The sequence below is a fragment of the Orycteropus afer genome, unplaced genomic scaffold (genome assembly GCF_000298275.1).
Source record: "Orycteropus afer afer isolate SDZICR_OR568_19922 unplaced genomic scaffold, OryAfe1.0 scaffold00103, whole genome shotgun sequence".
In the NCBI taxonomy this organism is placed as follows: Eukaryota; Metazoa; Chordata; class Mammalia; order Tubulidentata; family Orycteropodidae; genus Orycteropus; species Orycteropus afer.
This window is the reverse complement of record NW_006921690.1, coordinates 2,734,284-2,758,137: the sequence shown is the minus strand read 5'-3', so window position 1 is coordinate 2,758,137 and position 23,854 is coordinate 2,734,284. Positions and strand designations below refer to the sequence as shown.

The following is a 23,854-nucleotide window of genomic DNA, read 5'->3' as shown; positions in this document are numbered from 1 at the left end:
TAAGCACGTGAGAGAGAGTGGGAACCTCCCAGAACATTGTATTGTGCCACGCCCAACAGAAATAACCCAGGTGGGCGACTTTAAAATCAGGATCTCCTCCGTAGCTAATAGCAATTCCCACCTTAGAGTTTACAAAGACTTATGGGTAGAAAAGCCACACTAAGTAATTTACTACACCGCAGGGGAACAAAAGAGAAAAGAGAAAATACTTGTTCTCAGGCTTCTGGTTTGGGCTACCACATGGAGTAGACAGAACTGGTTAGGATGAGAAAGTTTCTGGCTTCAGTCTAAACATGTGTTCTGGTTACCTAGTGCCACTCTGACAGGAATATATCAGAGATGGGATGGCCTTAACAAACAGAAGTTTATTCTCCCCCAGTTTGGAGGCTTTAAGTCCAAGTTCAAAGTGCCAGGCTTTAGGGGCTGGGTGAAAGCCCCTTGACCTTGGGCTTTAGCTCTGCCTCTTGCTCCTGGCCCACTGAAGCCAGAGGCATCTCTTCACTCAGGCAGCTACTGGCTGCTGAGGTTGACAAACCCAAGGTTGACAAATAAAATGGCACAGTCCCAATGTTACTAAACCACATGGCAGGCCATTATTTCAAGTCCATTGAAAGTCCCAAGGTTGGCAGAGCATGGCAGGCTGCTGAACAATGACATGGCTACATTCAGGGTCCAAGCATGGCCTAAGCTAGAGACCACTCCCAAAGCTGGTTCTTAATACAGGAAGCAGATCACATACCCAAAGCAGCTACTCAGCTGCTTGTGGTAGATCCCACCATGGAGTTGATTGCTGGTCTCATCATGGGGAATAACTATCAACAGCTGCCCAGCCACTCAACCAGGCCCAGCCAAGTTGACACACAAACATAACCACCCCAACATGTAAAGTGTGAGGCCTGTGATCCAGTAAAGGGGAGATGATTGGGAATATGGACTGAAGATCAGGAGAGATATATGAGCTACAGATGGTGAGTTAGCAGATGGCCGTGGATGCCACAGGGGTGTATGAGTTCACCCTCAGAGAGTATATAGAGTAAGAAGATTAGACAATCGTCTTGGGCACTGAGGGCAAACAACATTTAAAAGCAGACCAACAACAACACAAAAAGCCTGAAAAGGTGGGAGGAAAACTAGAAGACTCTGGTGTTACATAAGTGAAAGAAGTAAGTTTCAAGAATAAAGGTGCTGTGGACAATGCCAATTATTGACAAGAGGTCAAGTAAGTTGGTGAAAAGAAATGTCTCTTCATTTTAGCAATAGGGACACCACCACTATTGGCCTGAAAAAGACAGTGAAGAAATGGAGACATTAAATATAATAAACTTATCCAAGAAGTCTATCTGAGTTGGGAAAGAGAATAAATGGATGATGGTGGGAAGTAGAAGATCAAGAAAAGATTTTTGGGTTTGCTTTGATTTTAGGAGTAGAAGACTTGAATATATTTAAACTCTAATGAAAAGGATCAGCAGAGAAGGAGAAACTAAGATACAGAGAAGAGGGAATGGGGTCCTTAGGTCCCTAGAGAGATGAAAGGGTAAGATCCAGAGCAGAGATGAAGCCCACACCCTTAGGTGAGTGACTCTACTCCATCACTGCAAAAGAGAAGTCAAGGAGTCCCATAGGAGTCAAGGACAAATCTGTGGAGATAGATTTCAAACTGAGGTGGCGGGAATCTAAAGGAGATATGAGAAGATATGAACAGAAAAATATTAATTTGGACTAAAGTAAAACATTGGAGCCCCATCATGCCAGCTTCCTCTGGCATAAAGCATGCTGAGAAAGTTCCCATGATGTCCAACTGGTAGGTAGGTCATAGCATCTCTGTACATTTCTCCCTTTTTGAAAATACTGTGAAGCAGGTCACCCTGAAGCCACCAGGGGTATGTCTGACCATCTCTGGGGAAGTCCAACTCTGGCCAAAAGCAGGATATGGGAATTTATGAGGCTGTAAAACCCTGAACCCTTGTTTCACAGATAGAAATTTTCTCCACAGGCAAATACTTTTCTTTTCTCTCACAACCAGCCCTAATTACTCAGGAAACCATGTCTTGCAAGCTGACCTCAGGAGCTTTCTGGCTATTTGGTGAACAGTTCAGAATGCTGATGCAATCTTTGGGTCTGGACACTGTGTGGAGGACTGCAAGAATGGAGTGGATATGAGAGCAGATTCTTTAATTTAATGAACCACTACAGATGACACAGCTATCCTTTTCAGACCACCAGAAGTCAAAAATGAGGGAAGAGCTTTCTCGAGTGATTTCACACTGAGACATGGAGCCTGGCTCCCTGGAATGAAAGAAGTTGCCAAGGTGCTCTCTGTCTTTTCTGTCTCTCACCCTGAATCCTCTGGCAGGAAGATGGTGGGATTGTCGGAAAGTCCTGATTTTCACAGAACAGTGGTGAGGGAGCAGAGTCACCCCAAATTCACTGGTTCCTTGTATTGGGTTGAACCCTATGAAACTGTCATTTCCTTAAGTCTAAAAAGCTCACATATTGGCAACTCCATAAGATTCAAATTAATATTAATAGACCCAAACCAGTTTATCCATCTCTCAGAATACAGGGTGCTGGGGGATTATCTCTACAGTACAGTGTGGCAGAGGGGTTAGCTGAGGCTCCAGACCTGAGGCTGACACAATTCTGGGGTCTGAGGGTTAAAGCCAAATGGAGTGAAGGAAAGGAAGGAGGACCTATCTAAGCACTAGTTAGCAATATGAACTTTGGATTCAAACCAAGGATGAATCTTGCCTCCACCAGGGCAAGTGACAGCATTTCTGGCTCAGTTTTCTCATTTATAAAATATGAAAAGTAGTAGCTACCTCCAAAAGTATTGAGAAAAATCGTAACAGCCAACATGTACTGAGAAGTTGTCATATGAGAGGTCTTCTGCCAAATTCTTTGCATAGGAAAGGCTTATCATAGGGTCCGGCACAAAGTTAAGTGGTCAGCCGTTAGGTGCTCAATGGTATTATTATTAGTTCAGGTAACAAGCACAGTGAATTACTTCCTCTTTTGTGCCTCCATGAAATTGCACACTTATTCTTCTTTTATGTACCTAACACACAACTCTGTTGGGATGATTTGACCTTATCTGTCCCCTGACTAACTATAAGCTCTTTGAAGGCTGGGACCATGTTTTCTTCATTTATGGGCATGGGATGAGGCAGGAGAAAGTACAGGAGGGAGCAGGGATGGATTGCTGGCTTAAGAGGTAGAAGCAGAATAACCACATGGAGGTAATTGTCTTTTGTTTAGCAAACTGGTTAGACCTTCTGGTTGTGAAAAGTTATGTCAAAAGGCATGATCCAGAAGGAGGTGACAAGGGAGAGCCCCAACTGCTTTGCATATGAAAATGAAAGTGGTGTCTAGACAGCCAGGGAAGACACAAAGAGGTGGAGAGAGAGCAGGGAGGCCCAGCAAGGTGGTGGGGCAGGGTGGGGAACACCAAAGGATTTTTTTTTTTTTAAAGAAAAGGGATACCTATTATTAAATTTTTATTTTCTGTGCTAGTGAAATAACTCATAGAGATTATTTCAGGGAAACTAGATCTGAGATTCAATTGCAGGTAAAAGGAGACTTTTTTTTTCTTTTTTGTCTTATCACTCGAGTTTTGCTATGAGTCGGGCCTGACTTAACGGCATATAACAACAACAACAACAACTTGGGATAATGAGGTAACAGTGGTTCTGTGGTATAATTCTCAGCTTCCATGCAAGACACCCAGGTTCCGTTCTCGGCCAGTACACCTCCTGCACATTCACCACCCATCTGTCAGCGCAAGTTTATGTGCTGCTGTGATGTTGGACAGGTTTCAGCAGAGCTTCCAGACTAAGACAGAGTAGAGAGAAAGGCCTGATGATGTACTTCTGGAAAATTAATGACAACACAATGATCTGATCCCTTTGTGTATGGGGCCACCATGAGTAGAGGTGCTCATATGCCCACAATCTGGGAACCTCTCTGGTCCCTAACTCTATCTAGTCTAGTGCTTCCTGAGGTGGAGTTCCTGGCTGCATCAACACCATCACCTGGGAACACGCTAGAAATACAGGTTCTTGGGCCCCACCTCATACCTCCTGAATCAGAAACTCTGGGTGTGGGCCTAGTAATCTGTTTAAACAAGCCTTCAACAGATTTTGGTGCACTCTGCTGTGTTCCCTCCAGGAAAACAGGCTAACGAGAGAAGCTTCAGAGTCCTACCAGCGGGGTGGGGACTCTTTAAAGTGATACCCTAGGACATTATCCAAAAAGGAGCCCTGGTGGAGCAACAGTTAAGTGCTTGGCTGCTAACCAAAATGCTGGAGTTCAAACCCACCCAGAGGTTCTGCTGAAGAAAGACTTCATGAACTTACTCCCACGAAGATTACAGCCTAGAAAACTGCATGGGGCCGTTCCACTCTATCACACTGGGTCACTATGAGTCAGAATCAACTCAACAACACTCAGTAGTAACAGGACATTACCCAGTTTCTTCCTAAGTGTCACGTCCACTAAATCCTCCAATTAGCAAATGGCCTCCTAGAAACTATCTCACTAGCAGAGTCTTATAAGTAGGCCATGGGTCCACTTAAGTTTCACTTTATTTTGGCTTTACTTTTCCCATCTGTGGCCAGACTCAGGTATTTATCACCTCTCCCTGGTGTTGGCTCCCAGTTTTCACTCCGTCGTCCTGTCTCTTCCAGAAAGAGACAAAGAGAGAGGTGCCAGTGAAAACTCATAAACATCTGTGAAGGGTTCCTGACACAAAGAGCTCCTTGGACACAGGAAGGTCTTACCAGCCCTGCCCATCCGGTGCTCCAGGATTTGGGGCCTTTTCAGGGCCCCAGAATCTGGGGTTTCACCATGACATTTACAGAGTAGCTAAGCCTGCCGGCTGAAAAGTGTCCAGGGCTTGGCAGGCAGTAATGAGGATGGCTGGTCTCCAGCAGTTGGCAAATACCATGGCACATTAAATGTCACTGTAGGCTTTGTTTGGTTTTAAATTGAAAAATTGCTAGAGTTATGAACACTTAAAAACCTTGCTTAAAGAGGAAACAAAAATTATCCCTTCTAGTTTTCTTTACTTTTCCTCCACAGGTAACTTTTCGATGGGACCACCAGCCTCCCCTTATACTTCACTTCACATATCCCCACCTGCACCCCCAACACACAGACTAATGGGCATCCAAGAGCCACTGAACTCACAACCAAGAGTCTGTTCCCAGGACTCCCCTTGCTGGTGAGAGAGAATGTGGCACCATTACTAATTCAAAGCAGAACTGACCTAGCTACAGTCCCCTATGCATAATTTCCCAGGATCCTCTCCCTCCCTTTTGCTTTTCTTCTTAAAAGGATCATTCACACTTATTGTATGCAAACATCCATCACCAGCAGAATCCAACTCCAGGTCTTCAAACTAGAAGGGCACTTGAGGGCATTCGACTAGACTCCTGCTTGCAAGCTGATAGGTTATTATCTCATTTTACACAAGAGGCTGCTGAAGCCCAGTGAGCAAGTACCTGCTCAATAGACAGCAGTGCAGAGTTCAGACCCAGGGGTCCTGTCTCCCCTGTTTCTTCCCCTCAATCGCATGGCCTCCCTGCTTCTGAGATCAGAGCCCCAAAAGAAGAGCTCTTCATTTGCTCCTTCCTTTCCAGCTCCAGGCTGGGATAGCATTTTCTCATCTATGACTTCATCAATAGTTAATCCAAATGTATCATCTTATTTCTGTTCAGCCAACTCCCTTCTGCTGGCATGTCTCAACCCTCGAGTTAGTATGCTCTGCTCTCCTGGGCTAGTGTGAGCATGTGAGAGCCTGCGTGGGGTGCCTGGGGCAGTCTCAGTCTTCCTGTTCTATACCCTAACATTGGGGTCAGAAGTAGGTAAGGTCTTGAGTGTTTCAAGAAATGCCTCTCATCCATCAGGCTTGAAAGGAAATGATGGCCAAGAAGCCCTCGGCCCACAATAGCAAACCTATTGGGGCTGGAAGACTTGAATTTCAACATTGGTTGAGACCCTCACAATACTTCATTTATCTCCACTTAGGTTTTTTGTTTTGTTTGTTTTAATCCTAGGAGGGAAAATACTCAGGCCAAGTGAAAATTGTCTGCTTTGTAGGTAGAACCAGCAGTGATCCACACAGGCTATGTTCCCCAACCTTTCTGACTCTTGATCTCTGCTCCACACCCACACTGTTAGAAATGCTTGGTAGTAATTGGGGGCCCATGTGGGCTGGGGAGAAGGGCCCCAGTTGACCAAACAGCTCTGCTGTGCCCTTGGACAAGAGACTTAGTCTACAAGATTCTTGTTTTTCTCATCTGTAATATATATCATGGGGGCAGTGTTGATTCAGTGGTAGAACTCTCGTTTTCTACTCAGAACTGGGTTTGGTTCCAGCCAATGCACCTTATGCAGAGCCGCCACCCATCTGTCAGTGGAATAGTGCCTAAGGCACTTGACTTCTAACCAGAAGGCTAGCAGTTCAAACCCACCAGCCACTCCTCAGAAGGAAGGTTGGACAATCTACTTCCCTAGGGTTACTGCCTCGGAAACCGAAGGAAGGGTCGCTGTGAGTCAGGTCTGACTCAACGACATATAACAACAACAACAACATGATGCTGAGCAGGTTTCAGTGCTACTTTCAGACTAAAACAGACTAAGAAGAAAGGCCTAGCAATCTACTTTGAAAAACCAGCCAGTGAAAACCCTATGGCCCACAATGGTCAGATCTACAACCCATCATGGGGATGGCACAGGACTAGGCAGTGTTTCTGTCCATTGTGCATGGGATCACCATGAGCCAGTACTAACTCAGTAGTAGTAATCCACAACAGTGTATGCCACAGGGCTCTGTTAAAGATTAAATGAAACCCAGGGGAAACACATTGCAGTACCTACCAAATATCAGCTCCTTTTCCTCATCCACCATAGATTCTGCACTTGTTCTACACAAATTCATTTGCATTATAAACCAAAAAAAAAAAAACCAAACCCACTGCCACTGAGGTCAATTTCAACTCATAATGACCCCCATTGGGTTTCCAAAGTGGTAAATCTTTACAGAAGTAGATTGCCCTATCTTCCTTACACAAGGTGGCTGGTGAGTTTGAATCACCAGCCTTCTGGTTGGTAGTCAAATGCCTTAGGAGCTGCATGACCAGAGCTCCTTGTCTGCATTATAGTAGGGGCAATATTCTAATAATAATACTTTTTAAAAAATAAATGAATCTCTGATGGTAAAATTCAAGCCTTAGAAAAAAGCCCAAGAAGAGACTAGGCAATGTAGCTGCATTGGGACCCTCAATAACAACACCAGTAGAGAAAGTTCAAGGAACAATGAGGCCAAAAGATAGAAACAGCCTGACATCATATACACATACAATGGAATATTACTCAGCCATAAAGAGAAACGAAGTTCCAGTACAGATGCTACCACATGGATGAGACTTGAAAACATTATGTTAAGTGAAATAAGTCAGACACAAAAGGATAAATACTGTATGGTCTCACTTATAGGAAATATCTAGAATAAGCAAGGCATGGATACAAAAGTTTATTAGGAGTTTCCAGAGGTTGGGGGCAGGAAGGACGGGGAGTTACCACTTAATGGGAACAGAGCTTCTGTTTGGGGTGATAAAATTTTTGGGAAAAAATAGTGGTGATAATTGCAAAGAGGAAGAGAGAATGAGAGTGAGAGCAAGAGAGAGTGCATAAGCAAGCGAGCAAGTGAGAGTGAGAGAGAGAGAGAGAGAGAGAGAGAGAGAGAGAGAGAAAGGAAGAATAAGTAAGCAACAAATTACAGCAGAGACAAATGGAATTTGAGTAACTTTCTCTGTTTTGTTGAGTGGAAAGTAACCTGGTTACACACTGCACCTTTGTGGTTGCATGTATTGACCTACTATGACATTCCCAATGTCTTCTCCCTTTGTTCTCTTTCCTATCCAAATCCTACTCCACTCACTATCCTCCTTCATTCCACTCCGTCCAATCCTCCCACCCATACACCACAATCTGATCCCAGCTACCCCCATGCATGTCTTGTCTGAATAGATTTCATAATGCAAGCTGCCCCTTGGAGCCAATACAGGGCACAGAGAACATCAAAGCTAGCGCGGAAAGACTCCCCCCACCATTACCTAAAAGACATAGGCAAAGACAGATAGGCCCCTATGAGGTTATTTCGTTTGGTCTTCACCTTCCCACAAAAGGCATTTCCAGAGCATTTATCTGGTGATGAAAGAACCAGGAAGGAAGAGCCGTGAACTCCCTATAGCCCTTCTGAGTTCAATGGATTATGTCCAGGCAGACACTTCTTATGTCAAATCTAAACCCTACTCATTGCACCCACAAGTGGTAAGTTTTATGGAGACATCAGGATTCCCTCTAGTCTATCCCCATGTCCTTCTTCCCTTCAGCTACTTGCATTTTTCTCTCTTTGGAAGAGGGTGTGTGGAGGGAGGGAACTGTTGTTTCAGCACAGTGGAAATTCAAGTCCATAAAATGTGGCTTCTGGCATTTAAAATCTATGTTAATAAATGTCAGAAAAATTGCCATTGACATATGAGGCACTTTCAAAAATAAGTGTGTGTAGTTTGGCCTTGGGACCTGGATACCAGCCCTTGTCACATGAACCTCTGATGTTGAAGCTGATAGCATCCTCCCATCCCCTGACATTTAGCTCCAAGCCTATTCAGGAGGCATCTGAGTACATGTCACAGACATCAGAGCCCAGATGGACTTGAAGAGAGGATGGATTCCAATCTCCTCCTTGGGACCATCTGGCTAGATTTGCCCACCTTTGTGAATGGGCAGTGAGTCTCCTACACCAGGAATATGCCCTTAACTGGAAAAAGCAGCCAGGGTTGCCTTCTCTGATTTCTGACTAGGCACTCAATTAAGTGATGGAGAGAGGGAGTGAAGAAGGAGACAGCTGCCATTGGGATTCCAAGCATCCTGCCACCCTTGGGAGGCAGTACACACTTTCCGGAAGAACCCTGTCCACCGACACTTACAGCAGCCAGTCCACAGCTACCAGCAGGCTGATGTCTTCTGTTGGCAGGCCCACAGCAGTCAGAATGAGAAGCATGGTGACCAGCCCAGCACTGGGGATGCTGGCAGCACCAACACTGGCCAGGGTGGCTGTGAGGCTGTGAGGACAGAGAAGGTCAGGTCATGGGAAGAGAAAGAGGCCATGTCGAAACCATCCCCGAGAGTTTTAAGCCATAATTTTCCAGGCAGTCATAAAATGCCTTTTCCCCCAGGGAATAGAGAAATCTAGAGTACCAAGACCCGGGAATTCAAGCCTATTGGGATTCTGCTCAGCTATGATGGATGTTTATACATTCATGGATCAGAGACTTATCCCCATCATGGTCTCCAATTAGTCTAATGGGTCACAGAGCTCAAATCATTTAAGTGTGGCTCTAACAGTGGGCAAGGAAATTTTAACAGAGAAAAACAAATCACCCTTAACCCTTCCATGGGAACATAACTGCATTCATTTCTGCTTATGCCTTTAAGTCTCAGGGAGCACAAGAGATGTTTGGACAGCATGGCAAGAGTCTGAGGAGACCATTGCCAATGTTAACACAAGAACTCAGCAAATACCCAGACTCAATTGAGTGGACATCAGGGGAACAAATCAAAAGATCCCAAACAACATTAAGCTTTAGACGCCTGGATGTTTCACCATGAGCTGGAAAACACATTATTCAAGGAGTGGGTGCCAAGAAATGATAATGAAATAAAGGGAGGCTTTCTCTCTGAAGCATCTTATAATTTTCTTTCCCAACAATGCCAAGGGCACATCCAGCACCATTTTGAAGTTTGTGTCTGGGAGAAGAGAAACTCAAGGTTCAAATGCCCTCCAGACACCAGGGGGTCTCTGTGGTCCAGCAAAGGGCAGGGACTATTCTTCTCTTCTGGATGCCATTTATAAAAGCTGTCATTTTAAAATGGAAGCAACCTTCTGAAAATATTGATTCCTAACTAGCATTTTGTGGTGCTGAAAAGAAAAAGAAGACTACTCTCTTTGCAGTTATAAAATTCTAGAATTGGAGAGTATTTAGGCTCCAAACTGAAAACCAGTCCTTTAAACTGGTTTAACCAGGTCCAGTCTATTGGTGTTACCAAACACAGAATTTGGGGTCTTTAGGGCTATAATTTTCTGAAAGGCCTAGTCTTCATAAAATCAGCCAATGAAAACTCTATGGATCATGGTGGTCTGACTCACAATGATCATGGGGACCAGGCAGCATTTCATTCTGTTGTTGTCCATGGGGTCACCATGAGTCAGGAGCCAACTTGATGGCAGCTAAAAATAGTAAGGGCTGAAAGAGATATAATCCTCCCTTACTTTACATATGAGGAAACAGGCGCTGCAAGGTTTTATGGTTTGGTTTGTCCTTGTCACTTAAAGAGTTGCTGGCTAATGCAAATGGAGTGCTGTTTTCCCATATCGTCATCCTTCCCAGATTTAGGCCTGTCACATAGACACTTCCCCTAGGTGTGGTCTATAGAACCTGTCTATGCTCGCTTTCATCCCACCAAGGTGGAGCTGGTTTCAGGGTTTGGAGATCTTGGTTTTCTTTGAACCCATCTGGGGCACAGGAGATAGTAGTAGGTAGTGGTAGGCTCTGGAGTTGAACTACCTGGGTTCAAATCCCAGCTCTGTCACTTATTAACCATATGACTTTAGACAATTTAACCTCTCATTGGCTGCCTCAATTTTCTCAACTGTATGAAGGAAATAATAATGGAGTCTAACTCACTGGGTGTTTGGAAGCTTCAGGTGTTCATAAATAAAAAGCACTTGGAAGAGGTCCAAGTGGAAGAAACACTTGGAAGAAAACTCAATTGTGTTTTCTTTCTGGAGACCTGGGTAGGGCATGGCTCTTTTGCAACAAAAACTTCCCCAGGGCTCCAACAGCTGGAAGATGGAAATTCTCAGCACTTTCTTGACAGGGATAGAACACGAGGGAAGGGGAACTTCCCAAGTTCCAATGATCTCAACCTCTGGCATTGCATTTATAATACCACTTGCTTCTGTGAGTCACTCTTATTTCCTTTTGCTTTTTGCCTGTTATTCAGCTACCTTTTGGTGTGTGAGATAAAATCCTATAAAGGCAGCTTCTAGGGCAAAAGTTGGTTCTCCCTCTGCTCTATGGCTGGAGTATCCATCTGAGTAATTTGAAGGCCAGCTTCTCCTTGGGCAATGATTTCACCTCTACCCTTTCATCCCTTTGTGCTTTTTCTGTCCTTACACTTGCCTCTGCCCCTCAATTCTTTAGGGTTGCTCCCTGGGAACTATGTAAGCTAGTATACACTGTGAGATATATATGATAATATCCACTGTACCCATGAGGAAACCAAGGCTTAGAACAGTGGAAAAACTTGAGTCATACGGCTTGGACATGGTCTGCTAGGATTGGGACCCTTCTCTGCCTGACTCCAACACCATGCTGGCTCTTGATGTCCTTGATCCTTCCCTACTCAGAGCCATTGCTTAGCAATGAGCATCATTAAGAAGCCTTTTGGTCTTTGGGTTTTAAAGTAAGGAAGCTGCATTCTCACAAGAAGTCCACTAGGGCATGATTTAGAAGACCTGATAATCCAACCTGAATGAAGCATGTTTCCCACTGCCAATAATATCACTCAAGCCTCCTTTTTCTTTTATATCCTAGGAGTATTGTTGCATTTTTCTGAGTACGAATAATAATAATAAGAAGACTAGGTAACATGTATTGATAAAAGACTATGTGCCAGGCACAATGCTAAGTATTAAATCATTTATGTACTAATCCATTTACTCTGCACTCCACCCTAGAAGGTAGGGATGATTCTTGTTTCCATTATACAGATGAGAAAACTGAGACTCCACTATGGTACATCCTTCACAGGGTGGTTGGAGGTTTAGATAAATTAATATACACAACTCAATAGCATAGAATAGTGGAGGTAGTGTGCATAATGGTTAAAAGCACAGAACCACATTGTTAGGTAGCTTATGCTCAAATCCCAGTTTGACCACTTACAGTGTGCTCTTGGGCAAGTTACTTTACCTTTCTGTGCTTCATTTTATGTTCACCATCTGTAAAATACAGAACCTAATACCTACTTTGGAGGTTGTTTTTAGGACGGCAAGTTAAGATCCTCAATAAATGGACACATGTTATCAGCATTTAGAAACCTATATCTTAGGTGTTCCCCTAGATGGCTGTGTATGAACCATTCCATGGCCTCAGCTTCCTCTCTATTAGATTAGATAAGAGAGCCTCTAGGAATATGTTTAGATAATGTTATAGACATTAAATAAATGTGGTTATTACTGATGTTTTCATAGTTTGTGTGTGTGTGCTTATGTGTAAAACATCATATTTTTCTTTTCATTCTTTGCTGACATTGTGCTGAAGTGAGCTCAAGTGCATATGGAGTATTAACTAAGCTTTTTGGAATGGTTATAAGAAGAAGGGAGAAATCTGTGTTTAAATACAAATGTGCCTAAGCTGGTTAAGTATCTCAGAACTACATCAACATCAACCCCTGGAACATGGTAAAGGACAGGACTAGTTGACTATTTCCCAACATTACTAGAGACACTGGTCAGTCTCTGAGCTTAAACTTCTAAAAAAGTAATTGTAGATAAATCAGATTCAAATGAACGCTTTCTCTTAGGAGAAATGTCTTAGAAATGGTCCTTGGACCACTAAAGGTCTCCCTGAGAATGAACTGCTGAATACTATGGGCCAATGAGATGTCACATTGTTGCCCAAATTTTTAATATAAAGGTTTACCTTATATTCTAAAGTTTAAAGTATGGGTAAAAGAGAATAGTGCCTTAAACTGTACCCAAAGGACACTAAACACTGTTAACACCCAAAGGAAAAAAATAAAAACACTCTTCTAGTGTCTTCTTTTGGGTCACAATTGGAAAGTAGAGATGATATGGTATAGTTGAAAGAAGTTGGCTGTGAATAAGATTGGACTTCTGGCTTTGGTGCCCATAACTATGATGCACTGGGTTTGTTAGATAACTTCTCTGAGCCTCACTTTAACTCACTGACATCAAATCATTTCTGACTCATAGTGACCCCTTCTTGGGTTTCTGAGGCATTATCTCTATGGAAGTACACTGCCCAATCTTCCTTCTGAGGAGTAGCCGGTGGGTTTGAACCATCAGTCTTCTGGTGAGCAGTCAAATGCCTTAGGCAATATGCCACCAGAACTCCTACTTTAATCCACTGTAAAATGGGGATGATGACAATTCCTTGTCCACAGTATTATTTGACAAGTTAGAGGCAAAGTATGTAAAGAGCCTACAATTTCAGAGTTCCCCAAAGAGCTACTACCTTTATAGAGCCTGTGTGTTTTAGCATCTACATAATTAATTCATTTCCTGAAATGAATCATCTGGATCTTGGCTTTTCAGTTCTTTAGAATTCTCTTTTGTTATGGAGAATGTGACCTACTTGGCCCCTATATTTATTGATCTCATAGAATCTAAGAAAAGATAAAATCCCAAAACCAAACCTACTGCTATGAAGATGATTCTGACTCATAAGCTACCTTATAGGACAGCATGGAACTGCCCCATAGAGTTTCCAAGGCTGTAAATCTTTATGGAAGCAGACTGCCTCATCTTTCTCCCATAGAGTGGCTGGTGGGACTGAACCACCGACCTTGTGGTTCGCAACTGAATGCCTTAACCACAGCACCACCAGAGCTCCTTCCAAGAGAACATGGGACACATAAATCATAGAGTCCAAGGTCCACAAACTCAACTGTCTAAAGGGCCAAGAAGTGGTGGTGGGTGAAGTAAGTCAAGTGAAAGTAATAGGGAGCAGTGGGGACTGTGGTGAAGTGGAGAGCACATGCCTTATGAGATATTGAAACTTCAATTTTACAGTATATTTCAAGCGAAGCAAGACTCCGGGCTGCAGTCAGTCCATGAACTGCCAATGTATAGGTGCAATCTCCATTCCTCTTTTACTGATGAGAAAATCAAGATGTAGAGTGGTAGTGATAAGACAGGAATACAACTATATAGCTAGCTCATTGCTTTTTTTCCTTAATTGAAGCCAGATGTTTTGGCTTAATTGAATCTCCCACTTGGAGTGGAAGTGATGACATTAAAATGATGATTACAAAGCATTTCATTCTATGCTGTAGTGTCAAGGCAACCGTGATTGATCTGAAGACTGATGTTTTCAGGGACCCTCCCTATAAACAAGAAGTTGAAGAGTTGGACTGACCAGTAGGTGAGATCTTTAAATTTATGTACAAGTGATGTATTTTTAATGATCTCTTGGGAAAAATATTCTGATTTTTTTTTTTAAATGATGAAACCATATAGTAAAAACAGCTTTAGTGTAAACAAAAATATGTGTTTTTTGCTTGCAACAAAATGTTATGTGTCGAATTCAGTAATTTCTTCTTGGCAGCATTTCACCATTTCTGCCATCACCCCCTGGAATGCTGAAGGGAGCATATTGTAAGGAGACAAACACTGCACCCAGAGTCAGCTAATAAGAGCTCAGTTACAGCCCTGCCAGCTCACTGCTAGCAGTGTGGCTTTGGACAAATGACTGTGACTTTGGGAGCTTGAGTTCCCCCATCTGTTAAATGGGTGTAGAGATAATGGCCCAGCCTACATACTAAAAGCCAGTTGCCATCAAGTTGATCAAGTTGATTCTGACTCATGACAATCTCCTGTGTGACATATGTGTTGGAGCACAACTATGCTCCACAGGGTTTTCAATGGTTGATTTTTCAGAAGTATCTTACCAGGCTTTTCTTCCAAGGCACCTCTAGGTGGATTCAAAGCCCCACTTTCAGTTAGTGGTTGAGTGCATTAACTGTACTCCCAGTGACTTGCCTACATAACGGGACTGATGAAAATTCAAATCTCAAAATGCTAAAGCGATTTCACATGTGAAATACAAACCAGAAGGCATGAGTATTCGTCTGCCTCTTGCCTGTCACAATCTTTCCCTTTGAGCCTGCCAGTAATTCCTCTTCTGTTATTTCCTTCAACATTCTTCCACCAGGAGAACTGAACTTCAAGTAGCAAATGGAGTTAATGTGGAGGGGGACCAAGGTGGAATGCTGTTTCAGTGACTTACTCCACCCACTTCACTCACCTCACAGTCACAATCTGACCTCCGTCCAGGACAACGCCATTCATTTGGGCTATAAAGATGGCTGCCACCGCTTCATAAAGGGCTGTACCATCCATGTTAATGGTTGCTCCCACGGGGAGGACAAACCTGGTCACACGCTTATCAATCCCCAGATTTTCTTCCAGGCAACGAAAGGTAACCGGCAAAGTTCCAGCACTAAGAGACAATGAGAGCAAGAGAGAAGCCTAAGTTAGATCCATTTTAGAGAAGGAGGACAAAGTACAACTGGAATGCTACCACAAGTTTCATTCTTTTTCACAACCAAGCAAAGTGACATGCAAAAAAGCAGTTTCTGGAGCCAACTTAAAAGTCAGCAAATTGAAGGTGCAAACTCAATCTTTTTAAGATGCTAATAGGCAGCAAAATATTTTTGTTGGTTCAGGTTTTTGGGAGCTACTTAGAGCTTCAAGTTTTGGGTATTTTCCCTTTTGCTTACAATTGCCATCTTGGACTAAATATTGAAGCACATCTAATTACTCACATTAATTGGGCTCCAAAAAAAAAAAAGGGTGTCATAAAAGAATAAGCTGTTAACAGGGAGATGGAATCAGAAATTTTTGAATGCCCCATAATTTCATGCTAGAAATGCTCTTTGCAACCAGATGACTGTCTGGATTGTGTCCAGCTCGGGAAATTGCCCTGAACGGGGCCTGCTGATTCTGAGAAGGCTGGACTAACATGGCAAGCACCATTCAGCACAAACCTGAGCTTCTAGCAATTCACTGGGGAACCTCACAGACAGTCCAGCTCCCTGATAAACGGGCATCTGCCAGCTCACGAGTCTTTCCAATGACATAGGGCAGGCAGAAAAGCATGTGCACTGTAACTAATCAGACACACTATGGTGTGACTTCACCCCCACTCCTCCCAGCCTGGGAGCATGACCCAGCCTCAAAAGCCAGGACTCCTGAGATAATCACAAGTCTTCTAAAATTGGAGATCTGTAAGGGATAAGGGTTGCCGAAGGCCAGGATATTATTTCCATATGGACAGAGGTGCATGGGAAGGTGGATGAATTCTCTTCCAAGCTTCAATAATGTGAAAAGCAATGCTGGAGACTAAAACTGACACAGGAGAGCTCTGTGGTCTATCCTCTTTTGTTTTCTTTTTCTTTTTTTTTTTTTTAAAAAAGCAAAGTTTTGGAAGTTTCCCAGTTGGACAGCAATTGGAGGTGTTCTCTCCTGCACTTATCACCTTAGTCCTAGTTCTCTTTTACTAGTCAGAATTTGGGAACCAGCAGAGCAGGACATAGACAACTATAAGTGGTTTTGTTTCCTCAGAGAGTGGGAGAGTACTAAAGCAAAATGAAATGCAGATTCTGGGGTCTACTCAGAACCAAGAAATCAGAAGCTCTAAAATGAGGGTTGCTCAAATATGTATTTTATCAAACCACCAAAGATTGAGAACCACTGATTCTCAAGCTCCTAATAACCACTTTAGGGGAGCCAGAGTCATCTGACTGGAACATTCTTTCAGGTCATGTATCTGTCTCATGCCTCCTCCTTGGTCTTGAGTAGGGTGAAGAAATAAATGGTTGGGAATACCTTACTAATACCAAAACCAGCTGCTGTTGACTTGATTCCAAAGCTCCAACCTTTTGGTTAGTAGCTAAGTGCTTAACCATTTGCACAACCCAGATATTGGCCTTATTACTAAACCTTCTAGAGTCAGGGAGAAAACTTGGAATCTGGACTCATTAGCACACGGGTGAGATGACCCTACCTGGCTGGCTGCCCCAGCTGCTTTAACAAGATGTTAGTCTTCCTTTATTCCTCTCACCACCCCCTTTTCTGAGGCCCTTTTCAACGGTTTCCAGGGCCCCGTGCCGGGTCTGAAATGGCTGCACAGCTGTGGTTGGAGGCCACGATTCTCAATCCTATGAATCTAAGGATACTTCTAGGATCACTAGAACACATTAGTTTTTCATATTGCATTCATTTTTCCAAAATGCCAACAAAGGGTCTTTAGATAATTAAATGGATTGAGAAAAATAATTGGTTAAGTGTGAAAATATCCTCTATTACCCTACTGGATAGGCTTTATTTGTGTCTTTAAAATCCATATATACTCAATTAATCCAATCTGAAACTCGAGAATTGAGAATTTTAACTCTTTCCTGTGTTGACATGCTGACATGGTTTTGGGGGGTTTTTGCCTCCTGTCTCTATGGTTATATGACAATCTTCAAATATGACTAATAATAACTGCCAGATACTTGACATTTTCTTTTTTTTTTTTTCCAAATTAATTTCAACAGAATGCACTACAGTTGGAGGGATGCAGAGAAGTCTGTCCCAGGCCATCCTCCCTCCATCTGTCCATCCTGACACCACCTTCTGTGTCCATTGAGAAAAGCCAGTCAATGATTTCTGACATTGCCATCCAGGCCAAGGGCTAAGGAAGCAGAAAGAATATTTATCTGGCTGTTTCTGGGCTCTGAGTTGTTTCACTGTGACCATAATGACGAGAGAAACTCAGTTAATTCTTGGTACGTGACTCATACCACATTGACTTTCTAAAAGAAGAAATTTCACATCCAGGCAAAAGCCACATTTTAACCAAAGATTAAGACCACACTGATTTCTCAAAGTTCAACGGGAATACTTTTTACACATTTTTTTTAAACATCTTTTTGAAAAGGTAAACTCTTTGCATTTTTGGTTCCTTCTAGGAACTTCTGACCCTAATGATGACCATTTTTTGCTGGTGTCCTGCTACAGTGGAAATACAATAGAAAGTTCTTGAGAAAGGGGATAAAGGAGTTAGTGGGGAGAAATAAAAAAGGTAATTTCTTGTTTCTCTACCTGGAAGCAGTACCCAGGGCAGTGATCCAAGCTTGGAAAATGCCAGCAAAGAAGGAGAAAGGGTTTTTCCTGGTCACTAGAAAGTAAATCAAGGGGAGAAAGACGCCTCCATGGATGATGAGGCCCACAATCACCGTTATCATATACATCCCCAGTTGCCTAGCAACCACCTCTAAGTCCTTGATCGCAATGATCTTCCCACAAATTAGGCAGGCGATACCCAGGGGAGAGTACCTGAAAGACACAAAAGGGGAAAAAAATTAAAGAAATCATTATGGGATTCAGAACTTAAAATCTGGATCCTCCTATGCTTTGTGCCCTGAAGACACCTTCACTTTTCTGCATAAAAGAGTTTTGCTGAAAGAAGATCATGAGAGTCAATAGATTTTTTTTTTTTTAACTTCAGACTAACTACTTTAACTGAGATGCATCCTATGGATCTGGTGGTACCTTTTCTGATTAAAAATCCAAAGACAAGCCTTGTTGCTAAGGGACTTTAGGAATAGAGGAGACAAATTTTATCATCTCTTAGGCACCCACCAACGAAAAGTTGAGAGACACAGGTGTGTCTGTGGTTTCTACAATGGGCATCCTGAATCTTGGGGAATCTTGGTTTATTTCTTTGTTGTCAGTTTCTTCCTAGAAAATTGGGGGAAAATCTTAGTTTTTCCAGAAAACTCATTAGAGTTACATCAAGCTATAAACTAATGTTTGTACATTTGATTGGCTTTCACCTTGGAAGATAAAGATCATGAGAGAGAAAGAGGAAGAGAGAGAGAGAGCGAGAAAGACCCAGAGTGAGGCAGGGAGAAAAAGAGAGAGAGAACTGCCAAACCAAGGAAACCATCTGAGCTGACGAGTATATTTCAAGAAATGGGGTTTCATTACTTCTAATTCCAAATGTATTTCTTCCCTTATTTGTTCCATTAACAACAATGCTGCCAACCATTTATTAGAGAGTTGGAAGCGGTGGTTCAATGGTAGACTCTCAGCTCCCATGCCATGCAGCAGGTTTGATTCCTGGCCGATGCATCTCATGCACAGCCACCCATCTGTCAATGGAGACTTGCATATTGCTATGATGCTGAACAGGTTTCAGCAGAGTTTGCAGACTAAGACTAGGAAGAATGGCCTGGCAATCTACTTCCAAAAATTAGCCAATCAAAATCCTATCGTTCACAACAGAACATTGTCTGATCAGTTATGGAATGGTACAGGACAAGGCAGCATTTTGTTCTGTGGTACATGGGGTCACTATGTGTCAGGGCTGACTCAACAGTGCCAACAACAGTCATTGATTGAATATTGTGTGTCAGGCACTATGGTGAGAGCTTCACACATATTGCCTAATCCCTTTCTTACCACAACTCTAAAATCTAGGTATCATTATTCCCATTTAGCAAACAAGGAAACTGAAGTTCTGAAAAGTTAAATCATCTGCCCAAAACCACAAAACCAGGAAGTAGGAAAAGAGTATTTTAAATCCAGGACTATGAGACAACAAGACTGGGTTTTTTTATCCATACCAAAGTAAACCACTTCATTAGTGAGCAATTTCAGCGCTCTGTAGATAAGCAGATGACAAATCACAATTTAATCCACATGCACTTATGTATGTTTCCAAATTATTATTGCTATTTTTATAGGGAGCTTGGGGATTGTTTTTGATCTCACTCTGGCATAAGGTAACCATTTGCACTCTCATCTCAAGCGTATTCTTCATGTTTGGCAACATCCTTTTTTAGTTCCCAATCTGGTGTTGCTGGAACATGAACTTGTTCAACTTCTGACACTTTCTGATGATACCTTATTAAGAATTAGGATCATATTTGAGAGAAAGAGTGTGAGAAAAATGAAGATCCAAGATAAGGTGTCTAAAAGGGGATGAGGAGTCAAGAAAGGCCGAGGAGTCCCTCAACTCAACTTGTTCCTTATCACTGTGCCTGGTACAAGCCCCTCCCTAGGTCAAAAACACAAGCTTTGAAGAGTAGATGAGAGCTAAATATCCATAAGACATGGAGCTTGTCTGGTCACTTACAAACTATGCAGCCTTCATTGATGGCAGTTTCCCATTTTGTTGTTGTTGGGTGCCAGTCAAGTCAATTCTGACTCATAAAGACCCTATAGAACAGAGTAGAACTGCCCCCACAAGGTTTCCAAGACTGTAATTTTTAGGCAAGCAGACTGCCAGGTCTTTTCTCTCATGGAGCAAATTCGTGGGTTTGAATTGCTAACCTTTCAGTTAGTAGCTGAGTGCTTTACCACTTTGCTACTAGAGCTCCTTCCATTCCCATTTTACAGATGTGGAAGTCAAGGCTCAGAGAGGCTAACTCCAAACACACAAGGTTGCCGTGAGGTTTACATTTTTAAACGTGAATGTGTGGGCACTGTCAAAATCTCTTTCCCATCCCTCTTGTTATATGTCCCTTCTCCACAAAAGATGTTTCAATCTAACCTCTGGTGCCTGTGAAAGTGACCTTGTTTGGAAATAGAGTTTTTGCAGATGTTGTCAGTTAAATTAACATGAGATCATACTGGAGTAAGGTGGGTCCTGATCCAATCTGAGTGGTGTCCTTATAAAAGGGAAGAGACACAGAGAGACGGACAGAGGAAGGACTACTGTGTGAAGATGCATTTGCAAGCCAAGGAACATGTGGGGTCTTCAGAAGCTGAGAGAGACAAGAAAGGATCTTTCCCTAAAGACTTCAGAGAGAACATGGCCCTGCAGACAATCTGATTTCAAACTATTAGCCTCCAGAACTGTGAAACAGTGAGTTTCTGTTGTTTAAAGACACTACTTTATGTTACCCTAGGAAATCCTTTGGCAGCCCTAAGAAATCAATACATATATCAGCACCGTGAGTTCCCTGAGTCCTGACAAAGGAATGTTCTGTTTTCACACATCTACCCCATGTCCTCTCATCACCCATGCTTCATGAATGAAATATTAATACATCTGAATTAATGAGATTGTCTATAACATTGAGGAGCCCTGGTGGCACAGTAGTTAAGCTCTTGGCTGCTAATCAAAAAAAAAAAGACAATAAGTTGGCAATTCAAACCCACCAGCCACTCCACAGAAGAAAGATGTGGCAGTCTACTTCTGTAAAGATTTACAGCCTTGGACACCTATAGGGCAGTTCTACTCCATCCTGTAGGGTTGCTATGAGTCACAATCAACTCAACGGCAGCGGGTTTGGTTTAGTTTGAGTCTATAACGTCTCACAGGCTACTGCCACCCAATTGTGAATGTTTTCATAAGTAAAATATTTTCCCAAAAGGACCCTTAACCTGGAAGAGTTGATTAGTAACTGCCACTACTTAGTTAAAATATTAGCATAGCCAACTCTCTTCCCTGATAAACACCTGGCCTGAGGCCTCCACATGTTTTGTCCCTGGGGTGAAGGCTGGCTGATGTTTAAGGCCTACTTCTGAGGCCTTAGGAGTTTTGGTGGTGCAGTGCCTAAGGCATTTGAGTGCAAACCAGAAGGTTGGCTGTTCAAACCCACCAGCTGCTCTGTGGAGGAAAGATAGAGGCAATCTCCTTCTGTAAAGTTTAGTGTCTCAGAAACTCAATGGGGATCACTATGAGTTGGAATTGACTCGACAGCAGTGGGTTTGTTTTTTGGTTTCTGAGATCCTCGGGAGTCTGAGACAAATATCCCATCATGTCATTAAGCCTTGGCTTTCCCACCATTTTACACTCTCCTATGTGCCCACAGTCACAAGATCTCATAAATCAGAGGGGGTAGTTTGAGGGGCCAGTGTTTTGTTCACTGGGATTATGAATAGCTGATCTGAATGCACCTTCTAATAAAGCCAAAAAAAAAGCATTTATCTTTATAAACTAAGAGGTCAATTCTATCTGAAGCACCAATCACCCTTTAAAGATATTCAGAAAAACATAAGTATGAGCTGTTTTGGGTACTGTTTTGGTTCTCTAGTGCTGCTTTAAAAGAAAAATACCACAAATGGGTGACTTTAACAAGTACGGATTTATTCTCTTACAGTTCAGAAGGCTAGAAGTCCAGTTCAAAGTGCCAGCTCAAGGGGCTGGATAAAGGCCCCTTAACCTTGGGTTTCATCTCTGCCTCTTGCTCCTGGCCCAACGGAGATAGAGCCTTCTCTTAACTCAGGCAGCTGCTGACTGCTGAGGCTGACAAACCCAAGGTCAACAAGTAAAATGGCACGGTCTCAAGATTATCAAGCAACACAGCAGGCCCTAGTTCAGTTCCTGAAACAGTCCCAAGATAGGCACAGGCAACATTGCAAGCTGATGGATGAAGAGTCGGCTACATGCAGGGTCCAAGCATGCCAAAAATCGTGGAGACCTTTCTCAAAACTTCTTCTTATATACTGGAAGCAGACCACATCCGTAAGGCAGCTACTCAGCTGCTCACAGCAGATTCCACTATAGAGGTGACTACCAGTCTTATCATGGGGAATCACCACATCCAGCCGCCCAGCCACTCAATACCAGGCCTAGCCAAGCTGACATGTAAACTTAACTACAACACATACCATTCAATTTCCCTTCTCTTCGGGGACAAGCAATTTTTAGAGTGAAAAGGAAATATTTTCAAGTCTCTTTGCCAAGTAAAACCAGCTATCAAGTGCCCAGGAGAATACATTTGAGCCAACACCAAATGGATTAGAGAGAGATGGTAACAGGTTATCTCTGGAGCACACAGCTTGCTGGGAAAAGCGTCCGTTCCCATTATAAATGGAGAGTGTTATTCAAGGGCTAGGAAGTGGAGTATTATGCTTAATAAATACAGCAGAGAGTGGACCCTTGTTAACCAGAACACCTTCATCTCCAGGCCTCATATGCCCATCAGGACAAAGAAAGCGTCTTTGTTCTTTGATGTCTTTTAGGGTCACACTTCCTTGCACCTGCTTTCAAAACAAGTAACTTAAACCTCCATAAAGATTTGGCTGGGACTCAGAATTCCAGGGTTTCCCTATCAATGAATTATCTCATTGAAAAAGATATTCCATGGAAAAGAAAGGGCAAATGCCCAGGGTTCAAAGTCATACCCAAAGCTTCTGAAATGAAGGTAATAATCAAGATCATAAAACTTTAGTACATCAGGAGGCTAAGGGCTCCACTGAGAGTCCTAAAGCCAAAAGATGCCCAGTTATTATCAGACTTGTTTCTAAATTAGGAGGGCATGACTACAGAGCTGAGGAGGCAGGGAATGACTTCTGTGCTGCCCCTAGACTAGTTGAATCCGTGCCTTTGTGCACTATTTTTAAGGGCACTGATTACCAGGACTGGACTCTCTGAGCCTTTTTCTTACTGGCATATCATGCACTCTAACCTCCATCCACTTAGTACCCAGCCCTTGTCAGTCCAAGGGACCAACCAAGATGCCCCACCTAGGACTACCTTCCATTCCATAAACACAAACTAATACCCAGCACTTATACCCAGAACTCCCATCAGTTTCTCTGTGTGCATATGGACTACTTGCATCAGAGTTACCTGGGCTGCAGGTTAACAACGTAGATTCCCTGAACCCACCATACCTATTGAGTTAGAATTTCCTGGAGCTCGCATTGGGGCATTTATATTTTCAACAAGCTCCCCAAGTAATTCTAGCATGTTTGGAAACCATTGTTTCAAGGAAAAAGCTCTTATCTGCAACTGAAGAAATGCAGATATTATGGGTAGTCCCCAACTTATAATGGGGTTCCATTCAGATGACTCGAGTTCTTGTGTAAATCAAACACTTCATTTTTTTTCCATTTTTATTATTATTGCCTTTTATTATTAGTAGCTTTATAATATGTTTTGAACAGTAAATCATAAAACTGAATGTCTGCAAGTTAACATTGACAATGTTAACATCAGCAAATTACATGCTGCAACATAATTACAAATGATAAGATGTA

At 42.7% G+C, this 23,854-nt stretch overlaps 1 protein-coding gene across 1 annotated transcript in view; it reads right to left on the bottom strand.

Moving 5' to 3' along the window:
* SLC1A2 (solute carrier family 1 member 2) overlaps positions 1-23,854 on the bottom strand; it is a gene marked incomplete at its 5' end in the record, with an annotated part of 64,962 nt that overhangs the window by 10,658 nt on the left and 30,450 nt on the right. The window contains 3 exons of the mRNA XM_007943255.2: positions 8,991-9,125; positions 15,117-15,311; positions 17,960-18,193. Of these exons, the coding sequence (XP_007941446.2) occupies positions 8,991-9,125; positions 15,117-15,311; positions 17,960-18,193 (564 nt within the window). The remainder of the gene's footprint in view (positions 1-8,990; positions 9,126-15,116; positions 15,312-17,959; positions 18,194-23,854) is intronic.